This window comes from Haliotis cracherodii, unplaced genomic scaffold (genome assembly GCF_022045235.1).
Source record: "Haliotis cracherodii isolate W230 unplaced genomic scaffold, xgHalCrac1.p SCAF_6, whole genome shotgun sequence".
Taxonomy (NCBI): domain Eukaryota; kingdom Metazoa; phylum Mollusca; class Gastropoda; order Lepetellida; family Haliotidae; genus Haliotis; species Haliotis cracherodii.
The window spans coordinates 259,249-281,227 of NW_027266319.1; the positions used below are offsets into that span (position 1 = coordinate 259,249).

The window sequence follows — 21,979 nt, forward strand, 5'->3', positions numbered from 1 at the left end:
ACATAACGATTACCGTATTCGACGTAATAAGCACCCACGGCGATATTTGTTAAATTATTGGCGAGTGAACAATCACAATTTGGCACACCTTCCGACTGATCAATGTACACATGACTTATTTATTTCGTGTATAATACTCACTCGTGTGTAATATGCACCCTTAATTATGGGCAATTAAATTCTGGAAAATATATCTGTCGTTTATAATACGCACAGACTTTTCTTTTGTATCATTTCGGGCTGTCAGCATAAACCACAAAATTTACGATCTTTCAACTCTGTTGTTTTCTCACTAAAATTATATTCTAATAAGAGCCCCCTTTTTCTAATTTTGAGAGCGCCCTGGGCGCTTATTACGTCGAATACGGTAGCTTGAAAACTGCTGATGCTGCATAATGCAGTTGATACATCTTCCAGAGTCCAGACTACAACACTTTTTTGAATTTTGACCTCTCTGATTCTTTATTGTTTTATTCCTCATTTGTATCATCCTGTCATTTTCATAGGGGTAACTGGTAAGCATGGATAATGCAGGCCGTCAGAAATTAATGTTTGGTTTCTCTGGCAACTTACGTCTGAATTCATGACATTTTGTGTCCAATGGGTCTTTAGAGACAGTTTTGTTATGCAAACTTAATGCTGAACATGTTTGAGAAACCAAACATCATTTCTGTTTTAGCCTATGTAGATGTTACTGACATTTTAGATGTAGTTTAATAATTAACAAAGCTATTTAGTTATCAAATACTCAGTATCACGAAGAAGTGATTTTTCATTGTCTATAGAAAGATTAAACCCTCAAAACTGAGGGGTTGACTTATTACCAATAATCACACTCTGTTGACTACCATATATATATCTGGGTATTAGTAGACCAGGGGTATTGGCCAATCCCCCAACACAAATTACAAACCGTTATTTAAGTATCATCCACTGTTTAGCAACAGACAGTTTATGTTTAATCGTCCAAGGAAAGATTAGACCCTCAAAACTGAGAACATGTCTCGAGGAAGGTATGGAAAAGAATGGTATTTCCTTCGTGTTTATGAAGCATAATATCATATAATACGAATGAAACTATATGTATTAATCTGGCTAATGGCTCCCATGATACCATTTGTAGTTCCAATGTATGATATTTACAATACAGAAGCACACTCAGCTGATATTCCCTATTTATCTAGCATGCCCCACTCCTGCCATCTCTAACACAGGTTATCTACATCTTGTAACAATATTTTCACCCCATTGCCACTGCACTTTAATATTACTTGTTTGCACAACATTATTCTAATGTCCTATCTCAGTTCTGTTCTGACAAAATTTGAAATGATAGAATACATTGCCATACTAAAGTTAAAAACATTTTTAAAAATATAATGCAATTTGACTCAACCGAACATGTTTGAAATGTTTATATGGCATTTTATGTGACAGTGGATGGGAGTTGTCCCAGTCTGGGCACTAGGATGAATGGTGGACTAGAGACCTGTTCTGTCATCTTAGCGCTAAGACTCATAACTTCCATACCATAACATAGACGTATAATAGCGCTAAGACTCGTAACTCCCATACTATAACATAGACATATGACAGCGCTAAGACTCGTAACTCCCATACCATAACAAAGATGTATGACAGCGCTAAAACTCATAACTCACATACTATAACAAAGATGTATGACTATGACAGCGCTAAGACTCATAACTCCCATACTATAACAAAGATGTATGACAGCGCTAAGACTCGTAACTCCCATACTATAACATAGACGTATGACAGGGCTAAGACTCGTAACTCCCATACTATTACAAGGATGTATGACTATGACAGCGCTAAGACTCATAACTCCCATACTATAGCATAGATGTATGACAGCGCTAAGACTCATAACTCCCATACTATAACATAGATGTATGACGGTGCCAAGACTCGTAACTCCCATACAATAACAAAGATGTGTGACAGCGCTAAGACTTGTAACTCCCATACTTTAACATAGACGTATGACGGCGCCAAGACTCGTAACTCCCATACTGTAACATAGACGTATGACAGCACTAAGACTCAGAACTCCCATACTGTAACATAGACGTATGACAGCGCTAAGACTTGTAACTCCCATACTATAACAAAGATGTTTGACAGCGCTAAGATTGCATTGTAGAATGGGCCATGGCGCTGAGCCCTTACCTCCCTTTACTGATACAGTGTTGTTTACCTCACTTTACTGTCCCAGTGTTGAGTGTGTGCCATGTTTGGTTCCAGCCAACCCACTCCTGTTCTGGTTCAGCAGCCATATGCTTCTCTGGGGCTCCATCTCCTTCAACTTCGCCGTCATCATCAACCTCATGGTGGCCGTCTTCTACCCCTTCAGCGACTCCAGGAAAGGTAGGTGGTCACTCCTGTCACATATACGGACAAATGTGTGGGATAGTTTAGGAGACATATCCTCATCACAAGATCATGTTCTCCTCTTCCACAGCAAAAAAAAAGTGTTGGTTTTCCGGAAATCTTCCAGATACCTTCCATTTTTAATCTGGCACGGATACCCTGCGTAAACCTTACAAAAACATTTGAGGGGTGCATTTTGTTAAATTCAGTGTGAAACACATAAAAAAAATATTTGAAACTTAAGGTATCGGAAGGTTTCAGGATGGTTTCCGGAAAACGGAAACCTACACCTTTTTAGCTGCGTTCAACTCCTCATAGGCTGACTGTCCTCATTTCATGGGTACAATGTGTAAAGCCCATTTCTGGTGTCCCCCAACGCGATGTTGCTGGAATATTAATAAAAATCGGCGTAAAATCATACTCACTCACTCAAATAGAGGAAGGCATAGGTGGCTCTGAGCTGTGAGCACTGTACAGAGTTGCATCCCTTTGCCATACTATGAGTTGCTAATTGTTGGTTTCAATCCCAGATTAACCAAGATTATGACCCTCAGTCTTTCAGCACATTGTACTCATTCATAAACCCATAAAGACCTGTTTCACTTCAGGCTTTCTGGCCTCATTAAGTTGACATGCATACAAAGCAGCATAAAACCAAGAATGGAACAAGCACACTGAGTTGATGTGTAAGGGGACTCTGAGGACAAAAATTGGATTTAAAGTCTTTCTGATATTTATGTTGATGCTATTCGGTCTTGCAAACATTTCAGTGCACACCGTGCTGCAAACTAGCCTGGGCCCATGTGCACAAAGCGATCTTAGTGCTACGACCATCATAAGCCTATGTTAAAGTTTAGGATTTACGCTGTGACTAACGTAAGCCTATGTTAAAGTAGATCATCTTAGCACTAAGGTCTTTTTGTGCATGTGGACCCACGTCCGTTTGCACCACTGGTTAAACCCAACTCACTAACTCACTCTCCTACCTTTCAGAACTGGATCCACGTCTGTCAGGGCTGGTATGGACAGCCATGTTGGTGTCTCTAGCCATCGTGATCACAATACCCCGACCTGCTGGTATACGCACGCTCATCGTCTCCACAATACTTCGCCTCATCTTTTCAGTAGGCCTCGGACCCACACTGTGGCTGCTAGGGGGCCTCAATGTGAGTCCTTCGAACATTCCCTCCCTACTCCTTAGCTAAATGTCTGCACGTGTAAGTGTGTTGTATACTCATCGCCAAAAGAAACGGGAACCATAGAAACACATAGAGAAGTAGTATGTTAAGAAGAAATGTTCCAATATGTACCAATTAATGATAAAACCAACAGTCAGTCAAGTGTCACCATAGTGTCTTTATTCTTATCCCGACATGCTGCACATGATTTCCAAACTTTACACGCTAATCCTGCACCAGACAAATGGTGCATCTGGAGTCATGGATCTGTGATGTCACATGGGATGTGTTCATGAGCATCGGTTCACACAACATACCAGTATGTTTGTTTGTGCATCAAACCTATCTAATATCTCTTGAATATGAGTAAATCTTCATATATTAGCCTACATTTATGGTATTCGCATTTCTTGTGGCGAGTGGACATTGAAAAGGCTGCCCTCATGTCTGGCATGAACAGCCAGCATGTCCTTCAATACTGACTCTTGTATTCTATGCTGCAGGTAATCAACAAATTCATCTTCCTGATCAGCTTGATGGGCAACCGAGGAACATTCTCCAAGCCCATCAATGTGATTCTGACAGACTTTGAGTTCATCTACCACGTCATCTACTTGCTGCTTTCAGTGCTGGGGTTGTGTGTGCATGAGTTCTTCTACAGTCTGCTGGTGAGTGCCACACCGGAAACTCTCTCCAACAAACTGCTATTTAACAGAACAAAAGATGTGTGAATTGAGACATTTGCTCTCATAATTTTACACAATCTTAAGTTTTTTTGTGTCTTCAAATATTTACAAGATGACTGATTGCATTGTATACTGGTTCTGCTATGGAATGTTATGTGAGGCAAGGACAAGCATTTTTGAAGAGCTGTATACAGTGTTCCCTCGCTATTGCGCCCTTCAACATAGCACTAATTCAGTTAATGTGTGCGGTGACACATGCCTCCGAAATTTTTTTAATGAACTCAAGTTTTAAACTGACCCAATAATTTTTCACCATCGCCCAAAAGCATTACCAGCTAATCACAGCGAGCACGTAACACTAGAAATACAAGTCAATATATTCGACTTATTATTTGTTTTATCGTTTACATTAATTTCGGAGAAATCGTGTGTGAATCGATCGTCGGCTCTCCGCTCTTGGACGTGGTGTAAACATGTTATATCTTCCTGCCCACAGCTCCTGGACGTGGTGTATATATGTTATATCTTCCTATCCACAGTTCCTGGACGTGGTGTATATATGTTATATCTTCCTGCCCACAGTTCCTGGACGTGGTGTATATATGTTATATCTTCCTGCCCACAGCTCCTGGACGTGGTGTATTTTCAAAATTTGTGAGACTTTTGGTGCCTCTGAATTTCAAAAAACAAATATTTCTTTTCCTTGATTTTGGTTCAAAACAACATGTTTTAGAGTTAAGGTAGAGAGTTTGCAATCTTAATGAATCCTAATATTGCTTTTGTGGACTTTTAAAAAACGAAATATGGAAATTACAAGTCACTACTGTTACATGTTGTAAAGTAAGGATGTTTGGAATTTTTTTTTATTTGAACTGGGCTTTTTAGTGATAATATCATTTTCTGCAAAGAGTTGTACACAGAAAAGTCAAAAGAAACCAAATTGAAGAAAATATTTAAAAAATATGGTAAGCTTTGGTTTGTCAATTTACATTTTGATAAAATTTTAAGTTATGACACAAGTCTTCTTGTACTAAAACATTGTTTGTTCTGGCAGATTTCTTTCAGAACATACAGTTACATGCTTATTTATTAGATAATAACAGATAAAACAAAAAACAAAAGGACAATAATAATTATTTTCTATAATTTAGGCCAATAACAGTAGTGACAAGCATAACAGTAGTGACTTTTTGCTGAAAGAGGAAATTTTATATGACTTCCACATTCAATCTTTCAACGCAACAAACAATGTTATCAAAAACACAAACACATCATATCAACTGAATAAGCTTTAATGTAGAAGAATGTTGAGACATTGGTAACTCACAAAAAAAGCACATTAACATTATTGACATGGGACTTTCCATCTTCCCCCTTCACCCTGCTTTCGTGGATTCGTTGGGATTCACTGGTGTCATAGGTGTTTCCAAACTGTCCAGAGGTGAAGATGTCTCTTGATCATCCTGCATCATGGATTTGTTGGGATTCACTGGTGTCATAGGTGTTTGAAAACTGTCCAGAGGTGAAGATGTCTCTTGAACATCCTGCATCATGGATTGACCAGGATTCACTGGTGTCTCCAAACTGTCCAGAGGTGAAGATATCTCTTGAACATCCTGCATCATGGATTTGTTGGGATTCACTGGTGTCATAGGTGTTTGAAAACTGTCAAGAGATGAAAATGTCTCTTGAACATCCTGCATCATGGATTGGCTGGGATTCTGTGGTGTCATATGTGTTTCCAAATTGTCTCTAATCACTGGTGTCATAGGTGCAAAACTGTCCAGAGATGAATATGCTTCTGGAGTGCCATCTCTCCTTTTGCCTGTTACGCCTTTGGTGTTCCACCGCATTCATACCCATCTTTGATTCTTTGCACTGAAAAAGCCAAATATATGATTGAAAACATAACATTTAAAGAAAATTTCACAACCCTAGTCACTACAGTTGCAAAAACATGTGTTAGAAGAATGGAGAAACTATGTTGACAATTACATCAAAGCCACCAGAGTCTTCTGAAATATTACAAGGAAAACATAAACAATATTCAAAGACGTCAACCGGAATAAATTGGGTTTCAAGATACCTTATCACTAATCTTACAGTAATCTATGTCACTACTGAAAACATAAACCTATTTGTAACCAGTTGGTCAAAACCCTTATAACCCTTTGTCACTACTGTTACAGAACCACTTAACTCATAATATTGGAGGAAATATGTCTACAAATATTTCAGTTCAAGTCAATTTTATAAAACTTAAAGAGGTATGTTTTAAACACATATTAAAATTAAGAAACACTAAGTTACAACATATTCTTTCAAATTGTAAAATCCCTAGTCACTACTGTTACAATTCAGTGTCACCACTGATACAACATATGCACTTCAAGTAAAACTGTTGGTAATTCAATGAAATCGGTATCAGTTTTTGTGAAACAGTTTTTAATGAGAAATGCACTTTGAAAGTAATTCTCTGCAATTGTAAAACGTAATCTCCAAAACCATTTTCTTACAACATTAAATCAGTTGTCACTACTGTTACATTTTGTGTCCTCACTGTTACAAAGCAATTAAAACGTATGAGATTAGAACAGCTATGTCAATCAGTTCAAACAAATCTGTGAAGCAATGTCAAGCTTACATATATTATTGTTTCAAAACAGCTATGAAAATTAGCTAACACTTTTATCAATGCACTTTTGTCAAAATTTGTTACAATCGCTAAATCTCTGGTCACTACTGTTACAATTAAGTGTCCCTACTGTTACAAGTATTTAAAATACTCATTACTGTTGCAATCACAGATGTAAATTTGGTAATTTTGAAAATAAATTCATAAAACATAATTGAAACAACATATATTAGTTTGAATTGTTATGGAAGTATAGCAGAAGCTGTATTGCAATCCATTTCAGTCACAACTTTTACCATCCTTCGTCACTACTGTTACATATACTTGCCGTATTGTCTGTTTTCTGGCCATGCATGTGTGCATTTTTCAGAACTTTCAGGCAAAATTATTGTATTCATTATGATAATTATCTGTACAAACAGCCATGAATTATTCTTTCAATTTGCCTGCAGAATACTAGTTCAACTGACGATATGTCCCCACTGTTATAATTTCTGTCCCCACTGTTACATTATAACACAAATGACATTGTAACAGTAGTGACCGTAACATTAGTGACAAATCACTTAACTTTCATTTCTAAAATAATGATTGCTCCCTTAGGATCAAAAGACACATGCTTCCCAAACTATACACAAAATGGAAAATCAGTACCCATATGCACGCAACAATAATATGACATAGGTTTTCTTTCAAGCCCAGTAACAGTAGTGACGTAATAAAACATGAGATATGAAAAACGACTCACCTTATGTGTTGTAATTTTTTTTATTTCTGCTGTCTCCAAAAAACAGGTGCAGCAATGTTGACATCCAAAAAGCAAGGCTTTGGAACAAGAAGTAGTTTAAGCAGTCAGCTAGGGGGACGCCATTTATTCGAACTATTTAATTCTGATAACAGTAGTGACATGTAACCTTGTGACAAGCATAAAAACGGAAATAAATCATATATTTTTCATTCAAAATTATTTAAATAATTTGTTATACTTAATCTAAGAACATCTTTAAAGATATATGCAAAAATGTCTGACAAAAACTAATTTTGGATTAAAACTGAATATCATGAAGTTGGGCCATCAGGCTTGTGACAAGTTAAAATGGGCAAAATTTGACCCTTCAAAGTCATTTTTTGGAGCTTAACTATAATTTATAGCTATTTTGTTTATAGTAGTATGTGCAGACATATATAAGATACAAATTAAGATTAAAACACATTTTTAGAATAACATAATTAATGAGATACTAACATGTAACAAAAAATCTTACAAATTTGGAAATATATGTTATATCTTCCTGCCCACAGCTCCTGGACATGGTGTATATATGTTATATCTTACTGCCCACAGCTCTTGGACATGGTGTATATATGTTATATCTTCCTGCCCACAGCTCTTGGACATGGTGTATATATGTTATATCTTCCTGCCCACAGCTCCTGGACGTGGTTTATCGAGAGGAAACGCTGCTGAATGTTATTAAGTCTGTCACACGCAACGGTCGCTCCATCGTGTTAACTGCAGTGCTGGCCGTCATCCTCATCTACCTCTTCTCCATCATCGCTTTCATCTTCTTCCGTGATGACTTCCTGATGGAGGTGGACCCCCTGACAGCTGATGACACTCCCCAACTAGAGGGTAGCCATTGTAGTCACATATACATCCTTTCAGGAAACAGTGAAAATCACATGTATTCTTATCGCTGACTTGGTTGATGCATGTCATCATATCCCAAATGCGTGGATCGATGTTCATTATGTCAATCTCTGGATTCTCTGGTCCAGACTTGACTATTTACAGACTGCCGTCATGTAGCTGGAATATTGCTGAGTGCGGCCTTAAACAAACAAACAAACAAACACGGTTGTCAGCAACCGATGCTAGAGACCCAGGATTGGGTGGACAGACCATCATATGATCAGTGCTCATGCTGTCGACCACTGGGTTGCCTGGCCCAGACTTGATTTTATCCATGCATCAATGTAGCTGACAACACTGCTGACAACAATCACTGACACATGTGTCCACCAACTCCTGATGAGTCTGTGTTGGTGGAGTGACACACTGAATCATTCTGGGACTATAGTCTCAGTTAGAAGTCTGTGGTTTGGTTCTCATCATTCAGATATTGCCTGCTCTGAAGTTTTGTATGAATTTACCTGGCTACAATTAACAGTGCTTTACATAGGTTCATTGCTTTATCACTATTTCTCTTAGGTACAGGCTAATGTTGCTGTTTTAAGACTGATTAGTGTCGTCCATCAGCAGTTGATAATAGGATCCTTATGAATGAAACATTTTCTAACCTTTTTCACAAACACCAAGAATCAAGTAACATGTCCCATTTTCTTGCTTTCACCTCATGTTGTTTTGTTGTAGATGTTAACGCCACAGTGCCTGAAAGTACTTGTTCTGCAGGCGACAAAAACTGCACGCCCACTGGGTCGATTGTCAGCCAGTTGATCCAGGCAGGGAAAGGTGAGACCTGTTTTATCTCTTGAGGGGCGACTGCCTCCGTGGCCTAGTTGATAGGGCATCTACCCAGAGAGTGGAAGTCAAAGGTCAGGGGTTCGTTCCCAAGCCATGTCATTCAAAAAACATAGAATGATGGTACTTGTGGTTTCCCTGCATGGCATTAATGGGATGAAACCAAGGACTGGTCGGCTCTGTATGCTGTGTCTGAGTGGGGTATCCATGTTAAACTGCGGCATGGTATCTCATTGGGCTTGCACTATAAAACTGACATCAGTCTGGGCTAGTACAAGCAGAGACACGATGCTATGTAAGTGCAATAATCTTAATCTGACCTCACCATCTCTGGTGGGAGGTCTGGTAGCCTAGTGATTAAAGCGTTCGCTCGTCATGCCGAAGACCTGGGTTCGATTCCCGACATAGGTTCAATGTGTGAAGCCCATTACTGGTGTATTGATGTCCCTCTCTGAGATGTAGCAAGCACACTCACTGTCTAACTGTGCATGACTGGTGTATTGATGTGCCTCTCTGAGATGTAGCAAGCACACTCACTGTCTAACTGTGCATGACTGGTGTATTGATGTCCCTCTCTGAGATGTAGCAAGCACACTCACTGTCTAAGTGTGCATGACTGGTGTATTGATGTCCCTCTCTGAGATGTAGCAAGCACACTCACTGTCTAACTGTGCATGACTGGTGTATTGATGTCCCTCTCTGAGATGTAGCAAGCACACTCACTGTCTAACTGTGCATGACTGGTGTATTGATGTCCCTCTCTGAGATGTAGCAAGCACACTCACTGTCTAAGTGTGCATGACTGGTGTATTGATGTCCCTCTCTGAGATGTAGCAAGCACACTCACTGTCTAAGTGTGCATGACTGGTGTATTGATGTCCCTCTCTGAGATGTAGCAAGCACACTCACTGTCTAAGTGTGCATGACTGGTGTATTGATGTCCCTCTCTGAGATGTAGCAAGCACACTCACTGTCTAACTGTGCATGACTGGTGTATTGATGTCCCTCTCTGAGATGTAGCAAGCACACTCACTGTCTAACTGTGCATGACTGGTGTATTGATGTCCCTCTCTGAGATGTAGCAAGCACACTCACTGTCTAACTGTGCATGACTGGTGTATTGATGTCCCTCTCTGAGATGTAGCAAGCACACTCACTGTCTAAGTGTGCATGACTGGTGTATTGATGTCCCTCTCTGAGATGTAGCAAGCACACTCACTGTCTAAGTGTGCATGACTGGTGTATTGATGTCCCTCTCTGAGATGTAGCAAGCACACTCACTGTCTAACTGTGCATGACTGGTGTATTGATGTCCCTCTCTGAGATGTAGCAAGCACACTCACTGTCTAAGTGTGCATGACTGGTGTATTGATGTCCCTCTCTGAGATGTAGCAAGCACACTCACTGTCTAACTGTGCATGACTGGTGTATTGATGTCCCTCTCTGAGATGTAGCAAGTACACTCACTGTCTAACTGTGCATGACTGGTGTATTGATGTCCCTCTCTGAGATGTAGCAAGCACACTCACTGTCTAAGTGTGCATGACTGGTGTATTGATGTCCCTCTCTGAGATGTAGCAAGCACACTTACTGTCTAACTGTGCATGGACAGATACACTGAGTGGAGCCGGGGCTGGCGACATGGAGGAAGAAGGCAAGCAGCGGACGTGCGACACCCTCATCATGTGCATCGTCACCTCTCTCAACGAGGGGCTGAGGAACGGCGGTGGCATTGGAGACGTCCTCCGTAAACCCAGCAGCAAGGTACGTACGGAGGAACACAGCAAGTACTGTCTTATTCTGAACGTCCTGGACAGAGTCTTATTCTAAACATACTGGTCAGATTAGTAAAGTTTCAAGTTATATTGGCACTGACATCATAGAGGCTCCAGGCCCACTGCCTGTCCTAGCACATTTCCTCAACTCACCTCACCTCACCTCACCTCACCTCACCTCACCTCACCTCACCTCACCTCACCTGTTCAACTTACTCATAACGTTCATATTCTTGATTCCTCAAACAAAACATTATATGCACGTAAAGAAATATGTACACCATAAATGAAATGCCAAAACTTGATATCCACTGAAGTCTGTCTGAAATCTCTCTGTCCTCAGGAGCCTCTGTTCGTGGCGAGAATCGTCTACGACTTGCTGTTCTTCTTCATTGTTATCATCATCGTCCTCAACCTCATCTTTGGTGTCATCATCGACACCTTTGCCGATCTCAGAAGTGAAAAGCAGACAAAAGAGGAGGTCATCAAAAACACCTGTTTCATTTGTGGTATGTTCCTGTACCTGTTCCTGTACCTGTTCCTGTTCTCGTCATCCAGTCAACGGCCTCTGCTGATGGCAAACTGGGAATGTGTCATGTTTCTCAACTAAGCACCTTGTCTGTGTATATAAATTTTCTCTTAAACATTCTTTCAATGAGAAATTCAAAATCGCTATAATTTGAAAATGTTGAAAAATCTACCAGTAATGACTAATTTGTGATCATCATTTCTGAATGACAGTTTGAAAATATCTAAGTAAAGTGCAAAGGAATTCTTTACCATATTACATATTAAGATTTAACTATATTTCTTTATTTTACACAAAAACATTATTGCCAATTTAGAATTAATGGCACATTAAGGCCTTGAAATGTCTAGAGAAGCTCCTGACTTTGGTTGCCATCCATTCAGTATGTATCAACTCTGTAATACTTTGGACTCATTTGTATATGGGGGAGGTTGTCAAAGTGTACAAGTAGCATTTGTGATGCTGTTGACTGCCTCTGTGGTCTAGTGGTAGAGCGTTTGCTCAGAGAGTGGGAGGTCCGAGGTTAGATCCCTGGGCGCGTCATACCAAAAGACGTTTAAAGTTGGTACTTACTGTTACCCTGCCTTGCGCTCAGCAGTAAGGGGCTTAAACAAGGACTGGTTGTCTTGGAGTCAGTATACTGTGTCTGTGTTGGGCATTCATTTTAGAACTGTTGCATGGTATCTCAGCGGGTAGCTCTATAAGATCGGCATTAGTCCAGACAAGTACAAGCAGCCACATACACACATGTGTGCATGCATGTCGCTATTTAAGTGCAATAATCTTGGACACACTGTTAATCTTTATTTCATGATCACCTCACCATGTGACTCACCTGTATATGGGAGGTTGTCACAGTGTACAAGTACTATTTCATGATGCTGTTTTTATTAAGGACTTGAGAGAGGTGAATTTGACAATCGGTCCACATCGTTTGAGGAGCACATTCGATCGGAGCACAACATGTGGCACTACCTGTTCTTCATCGTGCTGGTGAAGGTGAAGGACCCCACGGAGTTCACGGGGCCGGAGAGTTACGTCTACGACATGATCAAGGTGAGCTACAGCAGCACAAGGGGGGCGTGACAGGATGTGAGACAGTGAGGGCATGGGTGAGTGAGTGAGGTGTTTGGATAAGCTTTTGTTTGTTTGTTGCACTCAGCAATATTACAGCTATATGACGGAGTCTGGACCACACAATCAAGTGATTGATGTCATGAGCACCGATTCACGTAATTTGGATACGATGACATGCATCAACCAAGTCAGCGAGTCTGACAACCCGATGCCGCTAGTCGCCACTTACAAGCATAGTCGCCCCAGTTAAAGGGTGAGTGAGTGTGTATATGGGGAGTGAGTGAGGTGATTGTGTGATTTAATGGGGGAGTGAGTGAGTGAGTGAGGTGATTGTGTGAGTTAATGGAGGAGTGTTTGAGTGAGTGGGGTGATTGTGTGAGTTAATGGAGGAGTGAGTGAGGTGATTGTGTGAGTTAATGGGGAAGTGAGTGAGTGAGTGAGTGAGTGAGTGAGGTGACTGTGTGAGTTAATGGGAGAGTGAGTGAGGTGATTGTGTGAGTTAATGGAGGAGTGTTTGAGTGAGTGAGGTGATTGTGTGAGTTAATGGGGGAGTGTTTGAGTGAGTGGGGTGATTGTGTGAGTTAATGGAGGAGTGAGTGAGTGAGGTGATTGTGTGAGTTAATGGGGGAGTGAGTGATTGTGTGAGTTAATGGAGTGAGTGAGTGAGTGAGGTGATTGTGTGAGTTAATGGGTGAGTGAGTGAGGTGATTGTGTGATTTAATGGGAGAGTGAGTGAGTGAGTGAGGTGATTGTGTGAGTTAATGGAGGAGTGTTTGAGTGAGGTGATTGTGTGAGTTAATGGGTGAGTGAGTGGGGTGATTGTGTGAGTTAATGGGTGAGTGAGTGAGTAGATGAGCAAGGAAGGTGATTGGGTGAGTTAGTATATGGGTGAGTGAGTGTGTATATGGGTGAGTGAGTGTGTATATGGGTGAGTGAGTGTGTATATAGGGGAGTGAGTGTGTATATGGGGGGAGTGAGTGTGTATATGGGTGAGTGAGTGTGTATATGGGTGAGTGAGTGTGTATATAGGGGAGTGAGTGTGTATATGGGTGAGTGAGTGTGTATATAGGGGAGTGAGTGTGTATATGGGTGAGTGAGTGTGTATATAGGGGAGTGAGTGTGTATATAGGGGAGTGAGTGTGTATATGGGTGAGTGAGTGTGTATATAGGGGAGTGAGTGTGTATATAGGGGAGTGAGTGTGTATATGGGTGAGTGAGTGTGTATATGGGGGGAGTGAGTGTGTATATAGGGGAGTGAGTGTGTATATGGGTGAGTGAGTGTGTATATGGGTGAGTGAGTGTGTATATGGGTGAGTGAGTGTGTATATAGGGGAGTGAGTGTGTATATGGGTGAGTGAGTGTGTATATAGGGGAGTGAGTGTGTATATGGGTGAGTGAGTGTGTATATGGGTGAGTGAGTGTGTATATGGGTGAGTGAGTGTGTATATAGGTGAGTGAGTGTGTATATAGGGGAGTGAGTGTGTATATGGGTGAGTGAGTGTGTATATGGGTGAGTGAGTGTGTATATAGGTGAGTGAGTGTGTATATAGGGGAGTGAGTGTGTATATAGGTGAGTGAGTGTGTATATGGGTGAGTGAGTGTGTATATGGGTGAGTGAGTGTGTATATAGGGGAGTGAGTGTGTATATGGGTGAGTGAGTGTGTATATGGGTGAGTGAGTGTGTATATGGGTGAGTGAGTGTGTATATAGGGGAGTGAGTGTGTATATGGGTGAGTGAGTGTGTATATGGGTGAGTGAGTGTGTATATAGGGGAGTGAGTGTGTATATGGGTGAGTGAGTGTGTATATGGGTGAGTGAGTGTGTATATGGGTGAGTGAGTGTGTATATAGGGGAGTGAGTGTGTATATAGGGGAGTGAGTGTGTATATGGGTGAGTGAGTGTGTATATGGGGGGAGTGAGTGTGTATATGGGTGAGTGAGTGTGTATATTGGGGAGTGAGTGTGTATATGGGGGGAGTGAGTGGTGTGATTGTGTGAGTTAATGGGAGAGTGAGTGAGGTGACTGTGTGATTTCATGGGGAGTGAGTGAGGTGATTTTGTTGAGTTAATGGGTGAGTGAGTGGTGTGATTGTGTGTGTTAATGGGAGAGTGAGTGTGTATATGGGGGAGTGAGTGTGTATATGGGGGAGTGAGTGGTGTGATTGTGTGAGTTAATGGGAGAGTGAGTGAGCTGACTGTGTGATTTAATGGGGAGTGGGTGAGGTGATTTTGTTGAGTTAATGGGGGAGTGAGTGAGGTGACTGTGTTAGTTAATGGGGGAGGGAGTGAGGTGACTGTGTTAGTTAATGGGGGAGTGAGGGAGGTGACTGTGTTAGTTAATGGGGGAGTGAGTGAGGTGACTGTGTTAGTTAATGGGGGAGGGAGTAAGGTGACTGTGTTAGTTAATGGGGGAGTGAGTGAGGTGACTGTGTTAGTTAATGGGGGAGTGAGTGTGTATATGGGGGAGTGAGTGAGGTGACTGTGTTAGTTAATGGGGGAGTGAGGGAGGTGACTGTGTCAGTTAATGGGGGAGTGAGTGTGGTGACTGTGTTAATTAATGGGGGAGTGAGTGAGGTGACTGTGTTAGTTAATGGGGGAGTGAGTGAGGTGACTGTGTTAGTTAATGGGGGAGTGAGGGAGGTGACTGTTAGTTAATGGGGGAGTGAGGGAGGTGACTGTGTTAGTTAATGGGGGAGTGAGTGAGGTGACTGTGTTAGTTAATGGGGGAGTGAGTGTGTATATGGGGGAGTGAGTGAGGTGACTGTGTTAGTTAATGGGGGAGTGAGTGAGGTGACTGTGTTAGTTAATGGGGGAGTGAGGGAGGTGACTGTGTTAGTTAATGGGGGAGTGAGTGAGGTGACTGTGTTAGTTAATGGGGGAGTGAGTGTGTATATGGGGGAGTGAGTGAGGTGACTGTGTTAGTTAATGGGGGAGTGAGTGAGGTGACTGTGTTAGTTAATGGGGGAGTGAGTGTGTATATGGGGGAGTGAGTGAGGTGACTGTGTTAGTTAATGGGGGAGTGAGTGAGCTGACTGTGTGATTTAATGGGGAGTGAGTGAGGTGATTTTGTTGAGTTAATGGGGGAGTGAGTGAGGTGACTGTGTTAGTTAATGGGGGAGTGAGTGAGGTGACTGTGTTAGTTAATGGGGGAGTGAGGGAGGTGACTGTGTTAGTTAATGGGGGAGTGAGTGAGGTGACTGTGTTAGTTAATGGGGGAGTGAGTGTGTATATGGGGGAGTGAGTGAGGTGACTGTGTTAGTTAATGGGAGAGTGAGTGAGGTGAGTGTGTTAGTTAATAGGGGAGTGAGTGTGGTGACTGTGTTAGTTAATGGGGGGTGAGTGAGGTGACTGTTAGTTAATGGGGGAGTGAGTGAGGTGACTGTGTTAGTTAATGGGGGAGTGAGTGAGGTGACAGTGTTAGTTAATGGGGGAGAGAGTGTGGTGACTGTGTTAGTTAATGGGGGAGAGAGTGAGGTGACTGTGGTAGTTAATGGGGGAGTGAGTGAGGTGACTGTGTTAGTTAATGGGGGAGTGAGGGAGGTGACAGTGTTAGTTAATGGCGGAGGGAGATAGGTGTGAGACATAGTCTGTAGTCACTGAGTTGGTGTTACTTTTGAGTGATTTGTCAGGTGAGTGATTGTTGTCAATTCAAATCAATTCTGTAGTGTAAGCATATGTCACATTGAGTAGCTGGAATTATTGCTTGTTATTAGAGGCACATGACCAGGCTGTGTTGAGCTGTGTTGTAAATGCCAGTTTGATGTGTGGTGGCAGGACAAAAACCTTGACTGGTTCCCAAGGATGCGGGCGATGTCGCTGGCAGCAGATGACAGCGAGGGCGAACAGAACGATCTGCGCAATCTGCAGGTGCAACTGGACTTCACAAACAAGCTGGTCCAGGTCCTCTCTCACCAGCTGTCGGAACTCAAGGAGCAGGTACCTACATCTCCCTCTCTCTCTCTCCCTCTCTCTCTCTCCCTCTCTCTTCTTCCCTCTCCTCCCTCTCTCTCACCAGCTGTCGTAACTCAAGGAGCAGGTTGCTACATCTCCCCCTCCCTCTCTCTCTTCCCTCTCCTCCCTCTCTCTCACCAGCTGTCAGAACTCAAGGAGCAGGTACCTACATCTCCCTCTCTCTCTCTCTCTCTCTCTCTCTCACCAGCTGTCAGAACTGAAGGAGCAGGTTGCTACATCTCCCTCCCTCTCTCTCACCAGCTGTCGTAACTCAAGGAGCAGGTAGCTACATCTCCCTCCCTCTCTCTCTTCCCTCTCCTCCCTCTCTCTCACCAGCTGTCGTAACTCAAGGAGCAGGTAGCTACATCTCTCCCTCTCTTCTTCTCTCTCACCAGCTGTCGTAACTCAGGAGCAGGTAGCTACATCTCCCTCCCTCTCCCTCTCCCTCTCTTCTTCCCTCCCTCCCTCTGTCTCACCAGCTGTCGTAACTCAAGGAGCAGGTAGCTACATCTCCCCCTCTCCCTCTCTTCTTCCCTCTCCCTCCCTCTCTCACCAGCTGTCGTAACTCAGGAGCAGGTAGCTACATCTCCCTCCCTCTCCCTCTCCCTCTCTTCTTCCCTCCCTCCCTCTGTCTCACCAGCTGTCGTAACTCAAGGAGCAGGTAGCTACATCTCCCCCTCTCCCTCTCTTCTTCCCTCTCCCTCCCTCTCTCACCAGCTGTCGTAACTCAGGAGCAGGTAGCTACATCTCCCTCCCTCTCCCTCTCCCTCTCTTCTTCCCTCCCTCCCTCTGTCTCACCAGCTGTCGTAACTCAAGGAGCAGGTAGCTACATCTCCCCCTCTCCCTCTCTTCTTCCCTCTCCCTCCCTCTCTCACCAGCTGTCGTAACTCAAGGAGCAGGTAGCTACATCTCTCCCTCTCCCTCTCTTCTTCCCTCCCTCCCTCTCTCTCACCACCTGTAGTAACTCAAGGAGCAGGTAGCTACATCTCTCCTACTCTCTCTCTTCTTCCCTCTCCCTCCCTCTCTCTCACCAGCTGTCGTAACTCAAGGAGCAGGTAGCTACATCTCCCCCTCTCCCTCTCTTCTTCCCTCTCCCTCCCTCTCTCACTAGCTGTCGTAACTCAAGGAGCAGGTAGCTACATCTCTCCCTCTCTCTCTCTCTTCCCTCTACTCCCTCTCTCTCACCAGCTGTCCGAACTCAAGGAGCAGGTAGTTACATCTCTCCTACTCTCTCTCTCTCTCTCTCTCTCCTTCCCTCTCCTCCCTCTCTCTCACCAGCTGTCGTAACTCAAGGAGCAGGTTGCTACATCTCCCCCTCTCTCTCTCTCTTCCCTCTACTCCCTCTCTCTCACCAGCTGTCGTAACTCAAGGAGCAGGTTGCTACATCTCTCCTACTCTCTCTTTCTCTCTTCTTCCCTCTCCTCCCTCTATCACCAGCTGTCGTAACTCAAGAAGCAGGTAGCTACATCTCCCTCCCTCTCCCTCTCTTCTTCCCTCTCCTCCCTCTCTCACCAGCTGTCGTAACTCAAGGAGCAGGTTGCTACATCTCTCCCTCTCCCTCTCTTCTTCCCTCCCTCCCTCTCTCTCACCAGCTGTCGTAACTCAAGGAGCAGGTAGCTACATCTCCCCCTCTCCCTCTCTTCTTCCCTCTCCCTCCCTCTCTCACTAGCTGTCGTAACTCAAGGAGCAGGTAGTTACATCTCTCCTACTCTCTCTCTTTCTCTCTTCTTCCCTCTCCCTCCCTCTCTCACCAGCTGTCGTAACTCAAGGAGCAGGTTGCTACATCTCTCCCTCTCTCTCTTCCCTCTCCTCCTCTCTCTCACCAGCTGTCCGAACTCAAGGAGCAGGTAGTTACATCTCTCCTACTCTCTCTCTCTCTCTCTCTCTCTCTTCTTCCCTCTCCTCCCTCTCTCTCACCAGCTGTCGTAACTCAAGGAGCAGGTTGCTACATCTCCCCCTCTCTCTCTCTCTTCCCTCTACTCCCTCTCTCTCACCAGCTGTCGTAACTCAAGGAGCAGGTTGCTACATCTCTCCTACTCTCTCTTTCTCTCTTCTTCCCTCTCCTCCCTCTATCACCAGCTGTCGTAACTCAAGGAGCAGGTAGCTACATCTCCCTCCCTCTCCCTCTCTTCTTCCCTCTCCTCCCTCTCTCACCAGCTGTCGTAACTCAAGGAGCAGGTTGCTACATCTCTCCCTCTCTCTCTCTTTCTCTTCTTCCCTCTCTCTCCCTCTCTCTCACCAGCTGTCGTAACTCAAGGAGCAGGTTGCTACATCTCTCCTACTCTCTCTTTCTCTCTTCTTCCCTCTCCTCCCTCTATCACCAGCTGTCGTAACTCAAGGAGCAGGTTGCTACATCTCCCTCTCTCTTTCTTCCCTCTCCTCCCTCTCTCTCACCAGCTGTCGTAACTCAAGGAGCAGGTTGCTACATCTCTCCTACTCTCTCTTTCTCTCTTCTTCCCTCTCCTCCCTCTCTCACCAGCTGTCGTAACTCAAGGAGCAGGTTGCTACATCTCTCCCTCTCTCTATCTCTCTTTCTCTTCTTCCCTCTCTCTCCCCAGCTGTCGTAACTCAAGGAGCAGGTTGCTACATCTCTCCTACTCTCTCTTTCTCTCTTCTTCCCTCTCCTCCCTCTCTCACCAGCTGTCGTAACTCAAGGAGCAGGTTGCTACATCTCCCTCTCTCTTTCTTCCCTCTCCTCCCTCTCTCTCACCAGCTGTCGGAACTCAAGGAGCAGGTTGCTACATCTCCCCCTCTCTCTCTCTCTCTTCTCCCCTCTCCCTCCCTCTCTCTCACCAGCTGTCGAAACTCAAGGAGCAGGTAGCTACATCTCCCTCCCTCTCTCTCTCTCTTCTTCCCTCTCCTCCCTCTCTCTCACCAGCTGTCGTAACTCAAAGAGCAGGTAGCTACATCTCCCCTCTCTCGTCTTCCCTCTCCCTCCCTCTCTCTCACCAGCTGTCGTAACTCAAGGAGCAGGTAGCTACATCTCCCTCCCTCTCTCTCTTTCTCTCTTCTTCCCTCTCCTCCCTCTCTCTCCCCAGCTGTCGTAACTCAAGGAGCAGGTAGCTACATCTCTCCTACTCTCTCTTTCTCTCTTCTTCCCTCTCCTCCCTCTCTCACCAGCTGTCGTAACTCAAGGAGCAGGTTGCTACATCTCCCTCTCTCTTTCTTCCCTCTCCTCCCTCTCTCTCACCAGCTGTCGGAACTCAAGGAGCAGGTTGCTACATCTCCCCCTCTCTCTCTCTCTCTTCTCCCCTCTCCCTCCCTCTCTCTCACCAGCTGTCGAAACTCAAGGAGCAGGTAGCTACATCTCCCTCCCTCTCTCTCTCTCTTCTTCCCTCTCCTCCCTCTCTCTCACCAGCTGTCGTAACTCAAAGAGCAGGTAGCTACATCTCCCCTCTCTCGTCTTCCCTCTCCCTCCCTCTCTCTCACCAGCTGTCGTAACTCAAGGAGCAGGTAGCTACATCTCCCTCCCTCTCTCTCTTTCTCTCTTCTTCCCTCTCCTCCCTCTCTCTCACCAGCTGTCGTAAGTCAAGGAGCAGGTAGCTACATCTCTCCCTCTCTCTCTTCCTCTCTTCTTCCCTCTCCCTCCCTCTCTCTCACTAGCTCTCGTAACTCAAGGAGCAGGTAGCTACATCTCTCCCACTCTCTCTCTTCTTCCCTCCCTCTTTCTCACCAGCTGTCGTAACTCAAGGAGCAGGTAGCTACATCTCTCCCTCTCTCTCTCTTCTTCCCTCTCCTCCCTCTCTCTCACCAGCTGTCGGAACTCAAGAAGCAGGTAGCTACATCTCTCCCTCTCTCTCTCTTTCTCTCTCTCTTCCCTCTCCTCGCTCTCTCTCACCAGCTGTCGGAAACTCAAGGAGCAGGTAGCTACATCTCTCCCTCTCCCTCTCTTTCTCTCTCTCTTCCTTCTCCTCGCTCTCTCTCACCAGCTGTCGGAAACTCAAGGAGCAGGTAGCTACATCTCCCTCTCTCTTTCTTCCCTCTCCTCCCTCTCTCTCACCAGCTGTCGTAACTCAAGGAGCAGGTAGCTACATCTCTCCCACTCTCTTTCTTCTTCCCTCTCCTCCCTCTCTCACCAGCTGTCGGAAACTCAAGGAGCAGGTAGCTACATCTCTCCCTCTCCCTCTCTTTCTCTCTCTCTTCCTTCTCCTCGCTCTCTCTCACCAGCTGTCGGAAACTCAAGGAGCAGGTAGCTACATCTCTCCCTCTCTTTCTTCCCTCTCCTCCCTCTCTCTCACCAGCTGTCGTAACTCAAGGAGCAGGTTGCTACATCTCCCCCTCTCTCTCTCTCTCTTCTCCCCTCTCCCTCCCTCTCTCTCACCAGCTGTCGAAACTCAAGGAGCAGGTTGCTACATCTCCCCCTCTCTCTCTCTCTCTTCTCCCCTCTCCCTCCCTCTCTCTCACCAGCTGTCGTAAGTCAAGGAGCAGGTAGCTACATCTCTCCCTCTCTCTTTTTCTCTCTTCTTCCCTCTCCCTCCCTCTCTCTCACTAGCTCTCGTAACTCAAGGAGCAGGTAGCTACATCTCTCCCACTCTCTCCCCTCTCCCTCCCTCTCTCTCACCAGCTGTCGTAACTCAAGGAGCAGGTAGCTACATCTCTCCCTCTCTCTCTCTTCTTCCCTCTCCTTCCCTCTCTCTCACCAGCTGTCGTAACTCAAGGAGCAGGTAGCTACATCTCTCCCTCTCTCTCTCTTCTTCCCTCTCCCTCCCTCTCTCACCAGCTGTCGGAACTCAAGGAGCAGGTAGCTACATCTCTCCCTCTCTCTCTCTCTCTCTTTCTCTCTTCTTCCCTCTCCCTCCCTCTCTCCCTCTGGGACTCAGAGAATGTTATCCCAGATATAACATTTGTTACATTTGACCACTTTCTAAAAGGCATTGTGTGTTCAAAGCTTTCAACCATGGGAGCGGTGCCAATTTACACTTGTCAGAGGGGTACACAAAGTACGTAATCTAGACTACCAGTTGTTGGACTTTCATTTTTTGTGGAATCCTCAGTGGCTGAGTGGGTTAGATCGCTGACTTTATGTGCTGGCAATTAGGCACTTCACTCTGGCAGTGTGGGTTCAAATCCCGGACGGGACTCAACCCCCAAAAAGTATGAGAATCTGTACTTTACTCAGAAAGTGTTATCCCAGATAAATAACATTTGTTACATTTGACCACTAATGGCACTTTCTAAAAGGCATTGTGTGTTCATAAAAATGTTAGTTTCTACCACTGCTGAAGATCGTTGGTTCCATGGTCCTGGCAATTGGCATTAACGGGATAAAACAA

General features: G+C 44.4%; 2 protein-coding genes across 8 annotated transcripts in view; one reads left to right on the forward strand and one right to left on the reverse strand.

Moving 5' to 3' along the window:
• Window positions 1–21,979, forward strand: part of LOC139445560 (inositol 1,4,5-trisphosphate-gated calcium channel ITPR1-like) — a 253,058-nt gene that overhangs the window by 226,441 nt on the left and 4,638 nt on the right. For all 7 annotated transcript variants that reach the window (XM_071226708.1, XM_071226711.1, XM_071226710.1 and 4 more), the window contains 9 exons: window positions 2,269–2,391; window positions 3,388–3,560; window positions 4,076–4,240; window positions 8,325–8,526; window positions 9,268–9,366; window positions 10,988–11,139; window positions 11,494–11,659; window positions 12,575–12,735; window positions 16,530–16,691. In XM_071226708.1, the coding sequence (XP_071082809.1) occupies window positions 2,269–2,391; window positions 3,388–3,560; window positions 4,076–4,240; window positions 8,325–8,526; window positions 9,268–9,366; window positions 10,988–11,139; window positions 11,494–11,659; window positions 12,575–12,735; window positions 16,530–16,691 (1,403 nt within the window). The remainder of the gene's footprint in view (window positions 1–2,268; window positions 2,392–3,387; window positions 3,561–4,075; window positions 4,241–8,324; window positions 8,527–9,267; window positions 9,367–10,987; window positions 11,140–11,493; window positions 11,660–12,574; window positions 12,736–16,529; window positions 16,692–21,979) is intronic.
• On the reverse strand, window positions 5,635–6,111 carry LOC139445226 (uncharacterized). The gene has a single exon (XM_071226365.1). The coding sequence runs from the start codon at window positions 6,109–6,111 to the stop codon at window positions 5,635–5,637; it is 477 nt and encodes a 158-aa protein (XP_071082466.1).

Coding starts and splice junctions, on each gene's coding strand:
- LOC139445226 (XM_071226365.1), bottom strand. CDS start 6,111: ATGCGGTGGAACACCAAAGGCGTAACAGGCAAAAGGAGAGATGGCACT.